The 20,738-nt window shown below is 39.9% G+C and overlaps 1 protein-coding gene across 1 annotated transcript in view; it reads left to right on the forward strand.

The window, feature by feature from the left end:
• KCNG3 (potassium voltage-gated channel modifier subfamily G member 3) overlaps positions 1 to 17,264 on the forward strand; it is a 55,539-nt gene extending 38,275 nt beyond the window's left edge. Inside the window, exon 2 of the mRNA XM_086327271.1 lies at positions 13,936 to 17,264. Within this exon, the coding sequence (XP_086183397.1) occupies positions 13,936 to 14,581 (646 nt within the window). The 3' untranslated portion in view covers positions 14,582 to 17,264. The remainder of the gene's footprint in view (positions 1 to 13,935) is intronic.
• Positions 17,265 to 20,738: the final 3,474 nt, after the last annotated feature.

Raw genomic sequence — 20,738 nt, forward strand, 5'->3', positions numbered from 1 at the left:
TCGGCAGCCCAGTGAGGCCCCTGTTCTCTGCTCTCTGAGGCTTTTCTGCGCCTGTGACTTTTCTGACCTGGCCCCTCCTCTCCTTATTCTACCATCACTGCTTGGTTTCTGGCCTTTTTTTTGTTTTTGCATATTTTAGTAATCCCATAGCCAGATCTCCTGTTTTCAGTCTCCTCCCCAGCAGATATGTCCCTGCTGTAGTCCCATCCCCTCAGCCAGGGCACTGACTTAGCTTGGAACTTGTTTTCATATCTGTACAATAGGAATAATGCAATAGTCATGACCAACTTGTGGGCCCTGAAGGTAATAATGTATCCTTAAAAGTTATTTAAAAGGCTTTCCTGGTGGCTCACTGGTAAAGAATTACCTGCCAATGCAGGAGACACAGTTTTGATCCCTGGTCTGGGAAGATCCCATGTGCTGTGGAGCAGCGAAGCCCACGCGCCACAACTACTGAAGCCCATGTGCCTAGAGCCCGTGCTCTACAAGAGAAGCCGCTGCAGTGAAAAGGCTGCGCACCGCAACTAGAGAATAGGCCCCCGACTGCTGCAACTAGAGAAAGAGCCCATGCAGCAACGAAGACCCAGCACAGCCAAAAATGAAAATAAATAAATAAATAAAAGAATAAAAGTTTAAGAAAGTTATTTAAAGAATCACATAATTAATACTTGAATACGTTCTAATTGTGAAAAATTCAGCTATTCATAGATGTTTATGGCAAAAAAATGGATTCCTACTTTATAGTAATTTACCTGCCAGTCTTCCTCTTTCTCTTGGACTAACCACTGTTAACAATTTGATAACCTGGCTCCTTTCCATATATGCTTATAACATGGTATATTGAAATTACCAGCCTCATAGGAGTCATTTCAGTAAATGGTACCCATGATTATTAACATCAAATAAACTTCAGGGTTTAATTTACCTTTCTGTCTTTATTACCTGCCTTGGACTTTTTTTTTTTTAAATGTAATTGCTTTCATTGCTCCTGGTTTATCAGCACCTTCCTGCCTTTGCTTGTGCTGGTCTTTCCATGACAGATTAAATCGCCACTTTCTTGAAGAAGTTTTCCATAATCCCCCAGATGAAGGAAAACTTAACTTTCTTCTGAACTTAATGCATGTTGATTACAGCATTTATCACTCTCTTCATTTTACATTTGAGTTTCTACAGGCAAGGTTGTTGTTGGGGAGGGTATATCTTACCTTTCACTAAGATGTTTTTTAGGTTAAATTCGGCCTTCTTTTGGTTGTTGTTGTTTAAAATCATTTATTTGGCTGTGCTGGGTCTTAGTTGAGGCACTCGGGATGTTTGATCTTCCCTGTAGCATGTGGGATATTTTAGTTTTGGCATGCAAACTCTTAGTTGCAGCATGTGAGACCTAGTTCCATGAGCAGGGATCGAACTTGGGCCCCCTGCATTGGGAGCTTAGAGTCTTAGCCACTGTAGGGAAGCCCCTGTTTTGTTGTTTTTAAAGAAACTTTTTATTTTGAAATCCTTTTATACTCACAAGAAGTTGCAAAAGTAATACTGAGAGTTCCAGTGTACCCTTCACCCAGCTTCCTCCAGTGATGACACCTTGCATAACTATAATTAAGTTATATGTATAAGTCACCTTTCTAGACCTCTCGGGGGCTCTTTGGCTTCTGGCATACAGTAGGAATTCACAAACTTCACTGTGTGATGAATGAATTAACGTGCTCCACCGGCTTAGAACCACATCCAAGTAACAGATTGTCACTCCGTCCTTACTCCAGGACATTGCATCCCCCATCGTAGGAGACTCAGATGAAGCCTTGGACATTCCTTGCCTCCCTTTGTGGAAGCTTGCTGACCCATCAGACAGGGAGGACAATAAAGGGTTCTGGGATGTATGCTCATGTGTGTGTGTATGCTAAGTCGCTTCAGTTGTGTCCAACTCTTTGTGACCCTATGGACTGATTCTGCCAAGCTCCTCTGTCTGTTGCATTCTCCAGGCAAGATACTGGAGTGGGTTGCCATGCCCTCCTCCAGGGGATTTTCCCAACCCAGGGATCGAACCTGCATCTCCTGCTTTGCAGGCAGATTCTTTACCATCTGAGCCATCAGGGAAGCCCAGTAGAATAGTAGCGACCCCTTAAAAACTCCAAAGGGGAATCCAGTCCTCTGTAGCCAATCCCCAGTGGTAGAAGACTGACCTTTCTGTTTATCCTTGTTTTTATCCTACCACATGTCCTAAAGATGCCATTCAAACACAGGCATTAGTAAGCAAAGTAATACAAAGTGAGGAACATAAAATAACGTGTACATTAATTACAACCATAAGGAAATGCATAAATCCCAGCCAGGATTCAATGTATTACATAACCAATGAGTATATATTATTAATCTGCCATTTATTAGCTGTGTGGCATGAGCAAGTAACTTATCTTTGCTTCAGTTTCCTCATTTATAGGTGGGGAAAAATAAAACCTATTGCATTCAGTTGTGAGAATTAAGTGAATTAGTATGTGTAAATTTACAGAAAAATGCTTGGTACTTTAAGTATTTAATGTATTCTCATTATTGATCTAGAGTAGAAGGATAAACATGTATGAGTGGATTTTTTTTTTGTAAGGTAATTAAAGCACATAAGAAAAAAATCAGGTGGTTTTTTTTTTTTTAATTGATCTTTTTCTCCCACTGGACTTGTGGCAAAAACTCTTATAAGGACATGAAAAAGACTGTAGAGAATGTAGTGGATGGTGATGTGCAATTCGTTGGAAATTTTTGTTATACCAGGTATCATCAGACAGTACAGACCTGTTGGAAATGTGATTGGAAATGCCTCATATGTTTCAGTCTGAAAGCTTGGGATAGGAAGGGTGCAACTTTTCTTTCTGTGCCTCTCTTGGGAGTGTGCTGCTTGATTCAAGTCACTGGTAACTCCATCATAGTGCTTGCTCTTCTAGTTGGGCATACTTTTTCATTTTTCTTTAAAATTTTTTCTTAATTGGAAAAATAATATGGGCACATGGTAAATCATTTAACATTACCAAAGGTAATAAAATAAAAAATGAGTTTCCATCCTGCCCCAGGCTCCCTCTCTGGAGGCAGCAGCCAACAGTTTCTTAAGTATCCTTCTAGTACATGTATGCACACATACACACACAATTAGAGCATAATATATGCACTGTTCTGCACCTGTATGTCATGAAGCCTGCTTCACATCAAATCACAGTAATGCACCTCACCACATTCCTTTTTGTGGCTACATGGCATAAGGTAGAGTTGTTAAATTCCCAATGTCAATTTCCTATGATTCAACCTGATGACTTCGGGAAATACATTTATATAATGAGTCTCCAATGGATAGATGTTTGTTTGTTTTTTTATCCTTGGGTATTACAAACAGTGAGTCTCATTGTACATATTCTTTTGTAAATATGAGAGTGTGTTTGTAAGATAAATTCCTTGAGTGGGTGGCTGGGTCTCATGTGCAGTATAAAGCTTGACACATCCTGGCAATTGCTCTTTTAAGAGGTTTTTACCACTTTATGCTACAGCCATCAGTGTATAAAAATATAAGCAGAATTCTTGGGAGAAGAGAAAATGAAAAGATGAAACATTCATCCTTGCCTTCTCTTTGCACTCAGGAAAATACTGAAGTGATCTCCTTTTGAGTATGAAGGGAAGACTATGAGTCCAGAGATGGTTTGTAATAGTGACAATTATAGACACAATTTATTAAGCTTTTACTATTATTTCATATTAATTCAGTTCCTTTTTTTTGATGTTTATTATTTAAAAAATTTTATCTGTCTATTTATTTGGCTGTGTCTTAGTTGTGGCACACCAGGATCTTCTGTTGTGGTGCAAGGACTCTCTAGTTGTGATGCATGGGCTTGGTTGCTCCATGACATGTGGGATTCTCATTCCTGGACCAGGGATGGAACCCACATACCTTGCATTGCAAGGCAGATTCTTAACCACTGGACCACTGGACAAGGGAAGTCCCTAATTCCTTTAATCCTTAAGACAACCTGAGAGATAGGTCCTCCTGGCATTCTCATCATTTAATCATTGAGGAAAATTTAGGAAGAGAGATTGAACAGTGTATCCATGGTTTCACAGCATGTTATTAGTGGAGAAGGGTTACTTGCTTCAAGATTCCCCTATCTTTGGACAAACTCTGAAGTTGGTGAAGGACAGGGAAGCCTGGAGTGCTGCAGTTCATGGGGTCGCAAAGAGTGAGACACGACTGAGCAACTGAACATCAACATCACCGTCTTTGGACATCCTTGGTGGTCTAGCAGCTAAGACTCCATGCTTCTAGTGCAGGAGGCCCAGGTTCTATCTCTGGTCAGGGAACTAGATCCCACATGCTGCAACTAAAGATCTCTTATGCTGCAACAAAGACCCGGTACAACCAAAAATAAATATTTTTAAAAATCCTCCTTTGTTGGACAGTTTCATGTTCATATTTTTATTTCGTGTAAAAAATGATCTCAGTCTATTATCATTTATCTTATATTTGTCAACATGTATGTGCCTTTCAGTTCAGTTCAGTCGCTCAGTCGTGTCTGACTCTTTGCGACCCCATGAACCGCAGCACGCCAAGCCTCCCTGTCCATCACCAACTCCTGGAGTTCACTGAGACTCACGTCCATCGAGTCAGTGATGCCATCCAGCCATCTCATCCTCTGTCATCCCCTTCTCCTCTTGCCCCCAATCCCTCCCGGCATCAGAGTCTTTTCCAATGAGTCAAGTCTTAGCATGGGAGTTTCAGCTTTAGCATCATTCCTTCCAAAGAAATCCCAGGGTGATCTCCTTCAGAATGGACTAGGTTGGATCTCCTTGCAGTCCAAGGGACTCTCAAGAGTCTTCTCCAACACCACAGTTCAAAGGCATCAATTCTTCGGCAGTCAGCCTTCTTCACGGTCCAACTCTCATATCCATACATGACTACTGGGAAAACCATAGCTTTGACTAGACGTTTCCTTTAAGGGACTTATATTTCATTTTTCCCCACCAAAACTATAAACTTGAATCCTAAAATTCTATTTCATTTGAAAAGAAACAGCTATTGAGGTTTGAAATAATAAATCATTTTTTATGCTATATTCTTAATCACTGTGACATTGTACTTGCTTTTAAATATGATTTTATTATAATTACATATGTATACTTATGTATATAGTATTTATATAACGTACATATACAATAAATATTGCAGATGTTTTCTGTTCTTTCGTATATTTGTGTCATTCATTTAACTTTTTCAAGTCACATATTCACTAAAAATATTCAGTCTTCGATTTTTTTATGTATTGAAGTGAAGTGAAAGTTGTTCATTCATGTCCAGCTCTTGGCAACCCCATGCTCTTTACAGTCCATGGAATTTCTCCAGGCCAGAATACTGGAGTGGGTAGCCTTTCCCTTCTCCAGGGGGATCTTCCCAACCTAGGGATAGAACCCAGGTCTCCTGTATTGCAGGCGGATTTTTTACCAGCTGAGCCACAAGGGAAGCCCCTTTATATTTTAGCTTTCTTAATTGTCTCTGTAATATTGAATTTTAATCAGGTTCTGGCTGGAGCGAATGACGGGCACAATCACCTTAAATCCTTCTGCAGTAAGGCAGAATGTAAGTCACTGCTTTAATGGCAGCATCAGCACCATTGTTTTAGTTTGACCCAGTGGGTAGCATGGGCACATGGTCTAAGAGTCTGAATTAAGGCTCCAGTTCCTTTGGGAGCATGGGTTTAAATCCCACTGCCTTCTCTCCTTTTTCTTTTTTTATCATGGTAAAAAATACATAATATAAAATTTACCATCTTGCATATCTGAAACTGTGTTAAGAACCAGAAGAGTGAAAACTGCTGCTCTAATACATAAACCATAGAGACTAAGAGATTGACATATATCGTTTAACATTAATAATGAACATTGTTATAAAAGTCATTAGCACCTTCAAATGTTTCTTAGTGCTTCAAAGCCTAGTAGATCCATGTTTTATTTCCTGTGCCACTGCTGCTGCTGCTAAGTCACTTCAGTTGTGTTCGACTCTGTGCGACCCCGTAGACGGCAGCCCATCAGGCTCCCCCGTCCCTGGGATACTCCAGGCAAGAACACTGGAGTGGGTTGCCATTTCCTTCTCCAATGCATGAAAGTGAAAAGTGAAAGTGAAGTTGCTCAGTCGTGTCCGACTCTTCGAAACCCCATGGACTGTGGCCTACCAGGCTCCTCCGTCCATGGGATTTTCCAGGCAAGAGTACCGGAGTGGGTGCCATCGCCTTCTCAGTCCTGCCACTGCCATTTCTTAATTGTGTGATCATGGAAAAGCTGTTTAACTTTTCAGCCTCAGTTTTGTCATTGGTAATATGGAGGTGTTAGGAGGAATACCCATTAAACAACAATTTCTCTTTTTCCTTTTCCCTCAGCCCCTGGTAACCACCACTCTACTTTTAAATTTGACTACTTTATATACCTCATATAGGTGAAAGTGAAAGTCCCTCAGTCACATCCGACCCTTTGCAACCCCATGGACTATACAGTCCTTGAAATTCTCAAGGCCAGAATACTGGAGTGGGTAGCCTTTCCCTTCTCCAGGATATCTTCCCAACCCAAGGATTGAACCCAGGTCTCCCTCATTGCAGGTGGATTCTTTAGGAGCTGAGCCACAGTGAAGCCCAAGAACACTAGAGTGGGTAGCCTATCCCTTCTCCAGCAGATCTTCCCATCCCAGGAATTGAACAGGGTCTCCTGCATTGCCGGTGGATTCTTTACCAGCTGAGCTATCAGGGAGCCCATGTAGGTAGAATCATACAGTGTTTGTCTTTGTGAGTGTGTGATGACTTTCTTTCACTTAGTATAATATCCTGAACCCTCATCCATTTTTTAGCATGTGACAGGATTTTCTTCCTTTGTAAAGCTGAATAATATTCCATTGTAAGACTATGACACATTCTGTTTATTGATTCCTTCGTCAGTGGACGTTTGGGTTGCTTCCACCTGTTGACTGTTGTGAATTGTGCTTCTGGGAACACAGGTCTTCCACATCCTGCTTTCAGTTCTTTTGGGTATATACCCAGAAGTGGGATTGCTGGATCATATGGAAGTTCTATTTTTAATTTTTTGAGGAACTTTGGTACTGTTTTCCATAACTGCTGCACTATTTTGGAGTCCTAACAATAGTACACAGAGATTTCAATTTCACCACATACTCATCAATACTTGTTTTCTGTTTCTAATAGTAGGCATCCTAAAGGATGTGAGATGGTATCTTCTGATGATCTTGATGACTTGATGACTTTGATGATTTCATTTCTCAGATGATTAGTGACATAGAGCATCTTTTCAAATGCTTGTTGGCCATTTGTGTATCATCTTTGAGAAATGTCTATGCAGATCCTTTGCTCATTTTTAAGTTGGATTGTTTGATTTTTTTGTTGTTGAGTTGTAGGGGTTTGATATATATTCTGGATGTTAATCTCTCATCAGATACATGATTTGCAAATATTTTCTCTTCTGTAGCTTGCCTTTTCACTCAGTTGTGTTTGTTGATGCACAGAAGCTTTTAAGTTTGAGGCAAGTCTCATTTGTCTCTCTTTATTTTTGTTGTTTGTTCTTTCTGTGTCATGTCCAAGAAATCATGGCCAAGTCAAATGTTATGAAGCGTTCCCTCTATGTTTTCTAATACGAATTAAAAGAAAATTATCTTAGGTCTTACATTTAGCTTTAATTCATGTTGAGTTAACTTTTATACTTGGTGTAAGACAAGGGTCCAACTGAATTCAGCACCATTTTTGATGGCAGACTTCAGTTATCTTATAAAGCTTCCAGAAGAAGCCATTCTTGTCCTTCAAGTTCTGTCAAGGTCACTTATATTGTACTGGGCAAAAAGCTGTTTAACACTTGTTATGTGTCTGATGAACGTGGGAAGTAAGGGCAGGAGATACAAAGATGAATAAGGCAGGGAACTCTCAGGTGATGTGAATGCTCTATATCTTAATAGGAGTTTTGGTTATAGAAGTCATGCATTTGTCAAACCTCAGTTAATATGCACTCAAGGTTTGTGTGCTCCATTGCATGTAAAGTTCAAATCAAAAGAAAAAAATGAAACAGATATTGAACTCTGGCTAATAATATGCACTCTGAAGCTTTTAGATGGAAATGCATTGATGTCTGGATTTACTTTATTTTTAAATTAATTATTTTTGGCTCATCTGGATCTTCATTGCTTTTTAAAAATAATTTTATTTATTTATTATTTTTGGCTGTTCTGGGTCTTCCTTGCTGTGCGGCTTTTCTCTAGTTGCAGTGCTTCTGATTGTGATGGCTTCTCTTGTTGCAGGGCCCAGGCTCTAGGGCAGACAGGCTTCAGTAGTTGCGGCTCCCGGCCTCTAGGACACAGGCTCAATAGTTGTGGTGCAGGGGCTTAGCCGCCCCTCAGCATGTGGGGTCTTCCTGGACCAGGGATTGAGCCCATGCCTCCTGCAACGCCAGGCAGATTCTTATCCACTGTGCCAGCAAGGAAGTCCTGGATTTACTTTAAAATGCATCCCTCCCAAAAGATAGATTAATACCTGGATAAAGGGGTGAATAGGTGAAAAGCAAGCATATTTAAAATATTAATGAATTTGTTCCATGTTTGAAATTTTTCAAAATAGAATAATGAGGGGAAAAAGATGAGAAGATAGCACCCGGAGGGAGGCGGAGGTTCACCTCACACGACATAGTTAATGGTCTCTTGTGTCCTGTCCTGGTCTCTTGCAGGCAAGAGGGCGCCGGGTAGAACTCGTTAGCACTAAAAGCATTTGTTCTCCTGTGGAGCCTGTTTGTAAACCTCTGAGTCATTGCCATAAGCGCCTTCTATTATGAGGAATCAGTTAGGGGAATTAGAATGACTGGTGATTGCCAGCAAGTTTTGAGGTCGTCCAGTGCCTACAGAAAGGAATACATTTTTCATCGTAATTTAGTATACAATTATATATAACTGAAGCAAAAGTTTTATACTTTGATGCACTCTAATATTTCTGTTTAATTTCCAAAAAAAAAAGACCTCTGTCAATTTTGATCCATTATGGGTTAAGAACCAGCAGTGTGAAAAATCTGCTTTAATACATCAACCATGGAGATAAAGAGATTGACATATATCATTTAATATTAACAGTGAACATTGCCATAAAATTATAAGCATGTTCAGATGTTCCTTAGTGCTTCAAAGCCCAGTAGATCTGGGTTTCATTACCTGTGCCACAGCAATTTCTTCATTATGTGATCTTGAAGAGATGTTTAACTTTCAGCCTCAGTTTTGTCATCTGTAAAATGGAGGTATTAGGGGAAATACACACGCCCTAGAGGTCTTGAAAAAGGTTAAATGAGATGATGTCTGCCCAGTTGAGAAGCCTGAATAAGTGGGAACTGTATTTTAGGCTGTAAATTCATTAGCTTCTATATCATTGGGCCTCAAAAGAAATCAGAATGGGCTTTGCGGCGTCTGGTATCCTTCAGTATCTTCTGTTCTTTTTTTCCAACTTGTTTTTTGTACAAGTAGCCCACAGAGTACCCAGTCGCTGGCTGTAATGCTCGGTAACACAGCACTCAAGTTTTCCATCAGTTGCTGGAGGTGGCTTTGGTGACAGTGCCATTTGGAAACATAGGGAGGTTTGGCAGGCTCCCTAGTGTTTGTTGTTGGAGAATGCTTTGGCATAATCCTTGGTGAAAGAGGGATGCCTGGGGTTTCTCACTGATTCATCCCTTTTGCGTGGAATTCTGTATAAACTGTGTCTGACTTGGGGGGTGGGGCAGGAGGAGCCCAGTGGGCCTCATTACAGATGACTTTATCTCTTTGAAATTTCCTTACTGAAAGATTATTTTGCATCATTTGGATTTCCTCCTTTTAAATCTGAACAATTTGGCTGCTAGTGGAAGTAATTAGCTGAAAATGTTCTGGTGTTTTTGGCACAATTAGTATTTTTACTCTTCTTAATTTAATCGAATCTTAGGATTTTATTGCTGGGAGAGCCCTTAGAAGATCAGAGTGAGAACAGCAGCAGGGCTCTCTGCATCAGGTCCAGAGCTCTTGTTCATGTCTGGCTGGAGAGGAGACATCGTACTTTAGCTGGGGAACGGGAAAGACCCGCAGCTGATCTAAGAAAACTATTATTATGGTTGCTTTGTGCTTTTGCAATCCCTCTTGAGTGCATATATTATTACTTACTGAATTTACCAGTTTATTACCTTGGATAGGCTTCCGTGGTGGCTCAGTGGTAAAGACTCCATCTGCTAATGCAGGAGACGCAAGTTCAAACCCTGGGTCGGGAAGATCCCCTGGAGGAAGAAATGCAACCCACTCCAGTATTCTTGCCTGGGAAATCACATGGACAGAGAGAATCCTGGTGGGCTACAGTCCCTGGAGTTGCAAAAGAGTCAAACATGACTTAGCAACTAAACAACATCAACAACAAACAGCCAACTTAGAAATCTTGGTGGCTTAACACAACAAAGATTTATTGCTTGCTCACATTACCATATCCAATCAGAGTCAGGATGGGGAATGTCTGTCTTTCTCTGCACATATACGCAGGGACTTGGGCTGATAGAGACCATACCATCTTGGAGCCTCTTAGGACACATGGTTTTCAGGTTGCCATGGCAGGGAAGAAAATTCCCACCTACTCTTCATTGCCGCTGCCCTGAACTGTAGTCATTTTGCTCACAGCTCATTGATCAGAACTGGTCACATGACCCTGCCTAACTGCAAAGGGCTAGAGGTATGGGGGAATGCATGGAGTATTTGATGAGCATTGTCAGAGAGAAGGGATGCATGCTATTATGTTTATAAAAACTGCATATTGAAAAAACTCAGCCTCTTGTTTTCTAGATCTACCGCGTTTCATTACCATCCCAGTTTTCTAAGCCTCGGGGCTCATAGAAGCCATTATGGCAGTAGCTTTTATTGATAGTCTAATGGGGACAGAGAAGCTGCTGCCAGCCACCAATTAATGGGGTCTATGTGCCAAGCCGCAGGTAATAGAGAAACAGGGACAGCTGTGATTTCATCGGCTGACCTCCCTCACCAGGCAGTAGGTTGGATTACTTTCACTGCGGACTTCATCTTTCTGGTTGGTTTGTGTGTAGGCTGAAAAATAATCCCTTCCTCTCCACAAAAAAAGGCAGGTCCTAATTGCTGGCAGCCAGTTTACACTGTGCATGCTAAGTCACTTCAGTCGTGTCTGACTTTGAGACCCTATGGACTGTAGCCCGTGAGGCTCCTCTGTCCATGTGATTCTCCAGGCAAGAATAGTGGAGTGGGTTGCCGTGCCCTCCTCCAGGGGATCTTCCCAACCCAGGGATTGAACCTGTGTCTGTTATGCCTACCTGCATTAGCAGGCAGGTTCTTTACCACTAGCGCCACCTGGGTAGCCCCTGGTGGATATTGCCTTATATATCAAAAGGAATCATGCAGATATGATTACATTAAGAACTTTGAGATGGGAGTGTGTCTTGGGTTGTCCCAGAGGCTCTAAATGCTATCAGATGTATCTTTACGTGGTGTATCCTTACACATGTGTCCTTTACACGGTGGAAGCAGAGAGAGACTTAACACAGTGGCCACAGAGGCAGAGACAGGAGTGATGTGGCTCCAGGCCAAGGGATGCCAACCGGGAGCTGGGGGAGGTGAGGAATGGATTCTACCCTGGAGCCTCCGGAGGGAGGGGGTCCTCCTCACCCTTGATTTTGGCTTGATGATAATGATTTGGCACTTCCGACCTCTGGATTTGTGAAAAAGTAGATTTCTCTAGTCTCAAGCCACCAAGTTTTTACAGTAGCCTCAAGAAATTAATACACTTAGGTTTCCGCTTTCTTGGTGGTCAGTGGCTCTTGCCCTTCTAACCAGGGCCTTGAGGAATCGGGACTGAGATGAACACTGGGGAACTGAGTGCTGGGGGAATAGGGCACTCTATAATTTTTTTAACCTTTGAAATTTAAACCATGTGAATGTATCACCTATTCAAGAAATAAATAAAATTAATCTCTGTGGCTCTGGGAACCACTGTAAATAGATTGTTGTTGTTCAGTGGCTAAGTTGTATCTGACGGTTTGTGACCCCATGGATTACAGCGGGGCTTCCTTGTCCTTCACCATCTCCCAGAGTTTGCTCAAACTCACATCCATTGAGTCAGTGATGCCATCCAACCATCTCATCCTCTATCGCCCCCTTCTCCTCCTGCCCTCAGTCTTTCCCAGCATCTGTAGTAGGGGAACATGGTTCACTTTATTTATTAATCTCAATGAGTAACATCCAGTGCAGTTTGTGTTCTGTGCAATGCACCGTGGGTAATTCTTTTCAAATTGTCACCCCACAAACCTTACCATCCCACCTGCTTTATTTTCTTCTCTCTCCATTGTACCTCTCAGGTTTGGGTCTAGGTCAGTAGCAAGACTGAATTAAGTGGGAAAAAATGAATGATGGTATAATGATTACTATGTCTTAAAATAAATAAGTATTTGTTTACTTATTGGGCTGCGTTGAATCTTAGTTACAGCACCCAGGATCTTTCGTCACGGCGTGTGGACTCTCTAGTTTGATGCGGGCTCAGTTGCTCTGAGGCATGTGAGATCTTAGTTCCCCAAGCAGGAATCAAACCTGCGTCTGCTGCATTGGAAGACAAATTCTTAACCAACTGCACCACCAGGGAAGTCTCAATTATAACTTTGAATTTTAAAATGTAATTTAATTAATAATCACTTTAGCCTTACCTCTCACTCTTTATCAGGGCTTCCTAACCAGTATTCTGAGGCAAGACTGGTTGGCTTCCACTTCAGAAATGCTACCCATGATGCCAGTATGCTCTATTAATTACATGCTTTTCTGTGTGTGCAGTAATGTGAAAAGGTTGGTAAATACTGATCTAGGTAAAATGTGCGGAGAAGGCAATGGCACCCCACTCCAGTGTTCTTGCCTGGAAAATCCCATGGAAGGAGGAGCCTGATAGGCTGCAGTCCATGGGGTCGTGAAGAGTCGTACACGACTGCGAGACTTCACTTCCACTTTTCACTTTCACGCATTGGAGAAGGAAATGGCAACCCACTCCAGTGTTCTTGCCTGGAGAATCCCAGGGACGGGGGAGCCTGGTGGGCTGCAGTCCATGGGGTCGAGAGGAGTTGGACAGTACTGAAGCGACTTAGCAGCAGCAGCAGCAGGTAAAATGTGACCTTATACTTAAAAAAATACATGATGCATGAAAACAGCTATGGAAAACAAACAAGCAAACTTGTTGGGTCGTTGGGAAAATTCTAGTGATTATTTTGCTCCATTGTAGGAATCTTCAGCCTTTTTTCCACTGTGACACTCGTGATAAGGATGGTCATGATCTGGTGCTCTCCTGGTGAAGGCACTGGCATTCCTGCAAAGCTTTTAGAAGCAGGCTCAGATTCAGTGTCTCCCACATAAGCCTGTAGAGAAAAAGAAATAACAGTAACATTTTAGGAAATAATCTTGAGTTCACTCTTATTTACCAAGAAATAAATCATCAAAAACTTGGGTATGTCCTCCGTCTGTAGGAACCATGTCCTTCTGATTCACCTAATAACTTACATCGCACTAGAGAACCACTATCCTCATGGAATAACATTTCATATTGTGGCAAGCTGAGTATATGTTAATTTCAGGCCACCATGTAAGAGATAGATTTTTCTACAGTATTAGTGATAAGCAAACAAATTTTTTAATGGTGTTACATGCTGTATATTAATAAGAACTTCATCAAGTTCAGTTTTCATTTGTTGAACTATTTGTTGTTCTGTTGCATCCTGGTGGGTCTGATGATGTTGGTGATGCTGTCTGTTCTTTTATGTTTTCTGGAAAAGTAACTAAATTAGTATGTTAGTGTAGTACTATCTGAAGAAATCTAAGAGCTATTAAAATGCTTAAAAATAAAATGATCAATTCTTCTTTTGTTCTCTTGACAGGATAATTGAAGCTATCTGCATAGGTTGGTTCACTGCGGAGTGCATCGTGAGGTTCATCGTCTCCAAAAACAAGTGTGAGTTTGTCAAGAGACCTCTGAACATCATTGATTTACTGGCAATCACACCGTATTACATCTCCGTGTTAATGACCGTATTTACAGGCGAGAACTCTCAACTCCAGAGGGCTGGAGTCACCTTGCGGGTGCTTAGAATGATGAGGATTTTTTGGGTGATTAAGCTGGCCCGTCACTTCATTGGTCTTCAGACACTTGGTTTGACTCTCAAACGATGCTACCGAGAGATGGTTATGTTACTTGTCTTCATTTGTGTTGCCATGGCAATCTTTAGTGCACTTTCTCAGCTTCTTGAACATGGGTTGGACCTGGAAACATCCAACAAGGACTTCGCCAGCATCCCCGCTGCCTGCTGGTGGGTGATTATCTCTATGACTACAGTTGGCTATGGAGATATGTATCCTATCACAGTGCCTGGAAGAATTCTTGGAGGAGTTTGTGTTGTCAGTGGAATTGTTCTATTGGCGCTACCTATCACTTTTATCTACCATAGCTTCGTGCAGTGTTACCATGAGCTCAAGTTTAGATCAGCTAGATATAGTAGGAGCCTCTCCGCTGAGTTCCTAAATTAATGCATTGCAAAGCAGTTCTTGCATACACTTCATTTGATCTAGTTGACGCCACTTCATATTTATGTGTTTCTTGCTGGGTGAGCACTGCAGTGGTCCTGTCATCACCTTGGTAGAGTAAAAATTGTCCTTCCCAGCTGAAGGGATAAAAGAATTTACTTATTATGGAGTAAAGAAGATTGAGACTGCAAAGGAAAGGGAATGTCTCCTAGAATAAATTTTAAGATCTTATTTAGACTTGTCTCTTCCCTGCCTTGAACAATTACACTTTTTGTGTTTGTTTTAAAGTATATTATTTGAACATTTTAAAACTGAAAGCTACTATTTTCCAAATGCTCTTCCATCTTGTGAATACAGAAGAAGCTTGGAAGTTACAGTGTTTTTTGTTGGAGAGTAACATTTTCATTTCTAAATGTTTTATAATCTCTTATATCAATGTCAGAAGTATCCTGGAAACATATGTCACATGCAGGAACTGTTTAACAAATACTTTGAAAATTTGGCCAAATTTTAAAATGTAGAGTGGAGCTAGTAGATACAAGCAAGAATAGTATTTGAAAAACTTCTCCGGCATATTTCTCAATTATCTGACTTATTTTTGTTCTTATTCTCCTTATCATACCATAGTATAATATGGTATGACATCATACCTTATCATACCATAATATGATATGGAAGCTTGAGTATGTTCTTCTTTTCCATTTTGGATTTTTTTTTTCTCTGTCTTGAAATGACTTAAAAGAGTGTTGTATTGTTTCACATTTTATTGGAGTTCGTTTTATTTGAAATCATTGCTGTTACTAGATGTTAATAGTCCTAACATTCAGATGTCCAAATAAGATTTCCAACATTAAAATAATAGAAATAGTTTGATATTGCAACCCATATTTATCTTCTTCTGCTCTTAATGTTTTTTTTTTTTTTTAACTAAACACCGTGTGTTTAATAAGACTTAAGATGAAAGGATATTTATGTAACCATTTTATACCAAAGTCATACTTAGATGTTGTCACTGGATTGTCTTAAAAAAGAAATGAAACATTTTCTTACTCTGGGTTGCTGTGTAGCTAAGCCAATTTTAAACCAGCTAAAAGCAATGAATACATCAGTATTTGAGTTGATCTTCACCATTGGCAATTATAGCTATGCCAAATTTCTTGTAACAACATTGAGTAATATGCCACACTAATCTGGCTAGGTTATTAGGACTAGACAATGTAAACTGATGATGTTAACAATCTGAACTAGAATTTTGCTTTGTTAACCAGTTGCCATAAAGCCAGCAATATATAAACACAAAAAACTAAAGTCATTGATTCATGAATAATTTAATATTATACATTGTAATTTAGTGGGGAGGGAGAGGGAGCAGAGGAGATGGAAAGGGGATATATTTATCAAGGAAAGGCTTACCAGAATGTTCATTAAGGGAATATTAGCCATCATCTAGTTCAAACCTTAAGTAGTACAGGTAGAAAACCAGGGCAAGAGAGGATGTGATTGTGAAGGAGTTAGGATTAAAACCTGAACCTTTGAGAACCTAGTCCAGCAGCTTATTTTTTAACACACCCCTGGGTTTTAAGAAAAGCCTTGAGAAGCCACTCTCCTTTGCTGTTGCCACGGTTGAGGTAATAATAGCAAAACCATTCCTTTTCCCTGACTTCCTTTCCTGAGTTTAGGTGATGTTTTGGTCATTAAGACTCTCATCCTAGGACTTCCCTGGTGGTCTACTGATTAAGACTCTGAGCTGCCACTGTAGGGGGCGTGGGTTCAATCCCTGGTCGGGGAACTAAGATCCCACGTGCCCCACAGTGTGACCAAAAAGCAAACAAATAAAAACCCCGAAAACAGGACTCTTGCCTCATCTTGCCTACTATCGCACACTGGTATGTTACTTATTACATACTCAAATTCGTTTGTTTATTGTATTTTTTTGTTTATTGTATTTGTTTATTGTATATTCATTGTACTCCAATATATTTAAAATAGATAGCATGGATTTCTTACCTATTTTGATGAAAGCTTTGTCATTTATGCAAGTAATAGCCAAGTGATAGCATCCCCATATTCCTAATAAGACAGCCGTCCATTTTGCTGGCACTGGGAACTCCTCATGAGAATATGTCTTATCTCCCCAAGTCAGGTTTAACTATCCTGAAGGCCTGGATCCCCTCTCTCGCACACACCTTCATGTCCCCACAGCATTTGTGATAGACTTGGGCACAAACTGTTGACTGATTTGGGAAGAGAAACTACGTTCAGAAGAGGCAGGGGGAAACCTATGCCTGGAAGTGTGTGTGCGAAGCCACCTGTGTGAATACACAAGCAGACTTTGAGGCTGCCCTGAAGTAACTAGTAAGAAATCTCTTGGTGATGTCAGACTTTTCATAGGACCAGTTCTCATGAAGGAGCATGTTAGAGAAATGCTAGTGAAGGTCCAGCCACCGCTGTACTTTAGATGCTGCTGAGACCTGGTAGACTGGTTCATTCATGACTGAAAAACGTATATATCATGGATATTGTAGGTTTTTCGGATTGAAGGCATTTTCTTATAAGCTTCCCTGGTGTTATTGCCTTAAAAAATAGTAACTGAGTAACACTTCTTTCATAGTTGTACTTTCAGAGATTCCTCCTCACTCAATCTTCATGGTAGAAATGCTTTCGTTAGGACCTGTATTAGTCCCAGTAAGTCAGATATTATCTTAAATTAGAATGCCCGAGGAGGAAAGAGCAAGTCCAAATGTTTGTTCTCATTTTATCACCCCTGAGCTTTTGTGACTTGATCTTACATATAACTTATTTTGTTATCCTCTGAAGTGGGATTCTTCAGGATTAAAGTTCCAAAGTTAGGGAACATATTTGAAAGTGAACATACTCTAACAATTCAAGATCTTATCTTTTTTCTTTTATGACTCTATTGTTATTGCTGGTAGCTGTGGTTGCCTTTACTTTTCTATAGGGTTTTATAGTTACTTGTAAAACTTGTTTCTAAGTTCTTACTTTCTTAAAAATGTGGAAATGTATTCTTTCATAGTGGCTATCAGTAAGTCAAAATAATGTGTTCTGTTTTTAAACTTTCGTCCAGATGTCCTAGGTCTCCAGTGATTTGGGAGGAGGAGAAATGGGGTTAAGTTGGATGTGGATATTGAAAGAATTTTCTCTGTTGCCTTGGTATTTTCTAGAAGCAGCTTATTTTTCCTCTTTGCTATAGAAATGAAAATTAAAAAAACTAAAAACTCCTAGCTCTGTTTTACTATTAAAGCTTATATAGCTCCAAATTTAATAAATTTAATGCATAGCTTCACAAAATAGTCCCAGTGCCCTCTGACCCTACATAAGTGTACACTTATGGTATGCAATATACATTCCAATCAAACCTGGTATAAATATTTCATAGGGTTGTAATAAATGACAACTAAAGGGCCCTGGAGGCCTTCTGGTTTACCTTGCCTCTTTCTACATCCTTCATTCTATCCAAATGTTTGCAACTTTGCTCCCAGTGGGTTGTGATTTAGCCATCATCACCCATAGGGAGCCCAGCTAGCACTGGTTTGGCTGGAACTTCCTTGGTTTTAGCACTAACTGTACTCCCATCCTGAGAAATCTCTTAGTCTCAGGTGATCTGGTACAGTTGGTCACCCTAGTGTCAGATCAGGCCTCAGAAACCTGATTTTCAGACTTTTTGATTCAGAACCCTTTGGACTTACTTTTTTTTTTTTTTTCTTGTAACATCAGAGAGCATGAAGGATTTCTCTTAAAAATGTTTTGGGGTCCTTTTTGTAGGTCACATAAAAATCAGATGTTGCTTTTAGGTGCCCTGCATGTCAGGAAGGAAGACTTGGAACAAGTGTATAAGGAACTCAGATTTTCAATACAGTTTTTAAATTGCAAAACTTCACAGTTGTGCACTTACTCACATGTAAGCAAATAAGTGCAGTTATTTCATAGTTTATCATTGCATTATTTAGAAGGGCCAGGTTGAGAAATGTCAGAGCTGAAGAGGAAGTAACATGGGTTGAAGCGTTAATGGAATGTTCTGGAAGAATTCCACTTTGGTCAGAGAAGGTTTCATACACTTCTCTGTTTGTTCAGCATGCTTTCATATGGTGTTTTGCTTCCTGCTTTTCCAGACCCATCTGTACTTGGAGGACTGGGCATGTCAGTTCTGCCCCTGTAAGTAAACTAGTAATTTGCTGCCCCATGCCGTTGAGCCTGCCACAGACTTGTGAAATGCCACCCACAAGCATGACTACATTGTTCCATTCTGTCATTAACTTTTATTTTGCCTTTACCAATTCCACACTTATACCTAAACTTTGGGATTTTTGCAGTTCTCCCAGACATTCCTCAGCTACTGAGATTTTGAAGTGGTATTGTGGTGGTGGTTTAGTCACTAGGTCATGTCCGACTCTTGCGACCCCATGGAATTTTCCAGGCACAAATACTCAACTGGGTTGCCATTTCCTTCTTCAGTGGGTCTTCCTGGCTCAGGGATCGAACCTGAGTCTCCTATTTGACAGGTGGTCTCCTACATTGCAAAATAAATGAAGGAAAAATATGCATAGCTATGGCCACACACACACTTCTCTTGTATCAGAGTTGAGGATTTAAACTCAAATACTGCTCTCCATTAAGGAATTCACATTCTCTTGTCCTCTGCATTGTCATTTTTACTGCTGAGCCTCCAGGGAAGCTCGCAGACATTCCTAATAAGCACTTGAACTTTTGGTTATTGGTGCGGCTCAATCCTCAGTTTATTATTTGTTAAGGAATTGAATTGGATAATCTACATTTATGCTACCAGTTCAGTTCAGTCGTTCAGTTCAGTCGCTCAGTCTATGCGACCACATGGACTGTAGCAACACCAGGTTTCTTCATCACCAACTCTTGGAGTTTATTCAAACTCATGTCCATTGAGTTGGTGATGCCATCCAACTATCTTATCCTAATTTTGAACAAATTAATATTACATAGCTTTGGTGAGAATCCTTTGGTTTATATTTTAAAATATCAACACTATCCCAATATACATTTAGTGGATGAAAGCCAGAGGGAATATATATTATTTGGAGTTCACCTACCAGGACTAAGTAATGCTATGTCATTTATGTCTGGAATAGTATTTTTGTTTAATTTATACAACATTGCATTGAAACTGAAACTAAAATTTCCCATGACTTTAGACTTTATCCCTTCTAGACTTCAATTATTTTGATCATTTTGAAATAATTCTATAGTTCTGCCAATGACTGAGTAGAGGCCATTTGTGGTGTGTATTGTTATAAAGTGTTTTTTTGTTCTGTTTTTCTTTTTCACTAAAGAAGTGTAAATAATGACAGGTGTTTTTGCTGTATTAAAATACAGTGATTAGTTCAACTTAACATACGGCTGTTTAACTGTGTGTTATAAGTTTTATCTTGCAGGTCCATTGAATTTCCATGCTTTCCTTCTCTACAATGCAGAGTACAGGAGACTTTGATTTCCTTAGTAGAGAGCAGTATTTGAATTTAAATCCTCAACTCTGATATACGAGAAGTGTGTGTGTGGGCCCATAACTATGCATATTTTTCCTTTCATTTCTTTTAGCCATAGCCACTCTTTCATATGAAGTGTTTGAAAGTAAAATGCAAAATTATGAAATCAATATAATGCTTAGCTTTCAGGTCCATGTGAAAGGCTGTTTATTTTTTATTCATCAGACAGAAGTGGAAAGTTTAGATTTTTTTGCTTTGAGATAAACTGCCTAAATTCTTACCTGTATTTTTACTGATTCAATAATCTTTACCATTGGAAGGTTTTTTTTTGTTGTTGTTTTGTTTTGTTTTTTATAAAAAATAAGTAATTCAAATTATGTAATAGTATAGTTTTAAAATTATAATAATGGGTCATGGTTCCCTTCTTGAAAACTTCGGCTTACATAAGAATCACTTTTAATTAGCTCTTCCAATCAACTCAGTTTAAAAAGATCAGAAAGAAATTGAACATATGTATGTTTGTGTCTTTTTCTTAAATACAGTTTTATTAATGCACTTTTCTGTGCTCCAGTGCATGGCAGAGATGGGAACATTGTAGCATGCAACAAATAATTAGGTGCATCCACTTTTTATAATAAGTAGGTTTCCAAACATTAGTATGAAAAGAAGTTTGTAAACTTCATCAT

This window comes from Bos grunniens, chromosome 11 (assembly GCF_055505025.1).
Source record: "Bos grunniens cultivar Pamir isolate PY7600 chromosome 11, Bosgru_T2T1.0, whole genome shotgun sequence".
Lineage (NCBI taxonomy): Eukaryota > Metazoa > Chordata > Mammalia > Artiodactyla > Bovidae > Bos > Bos grunniens.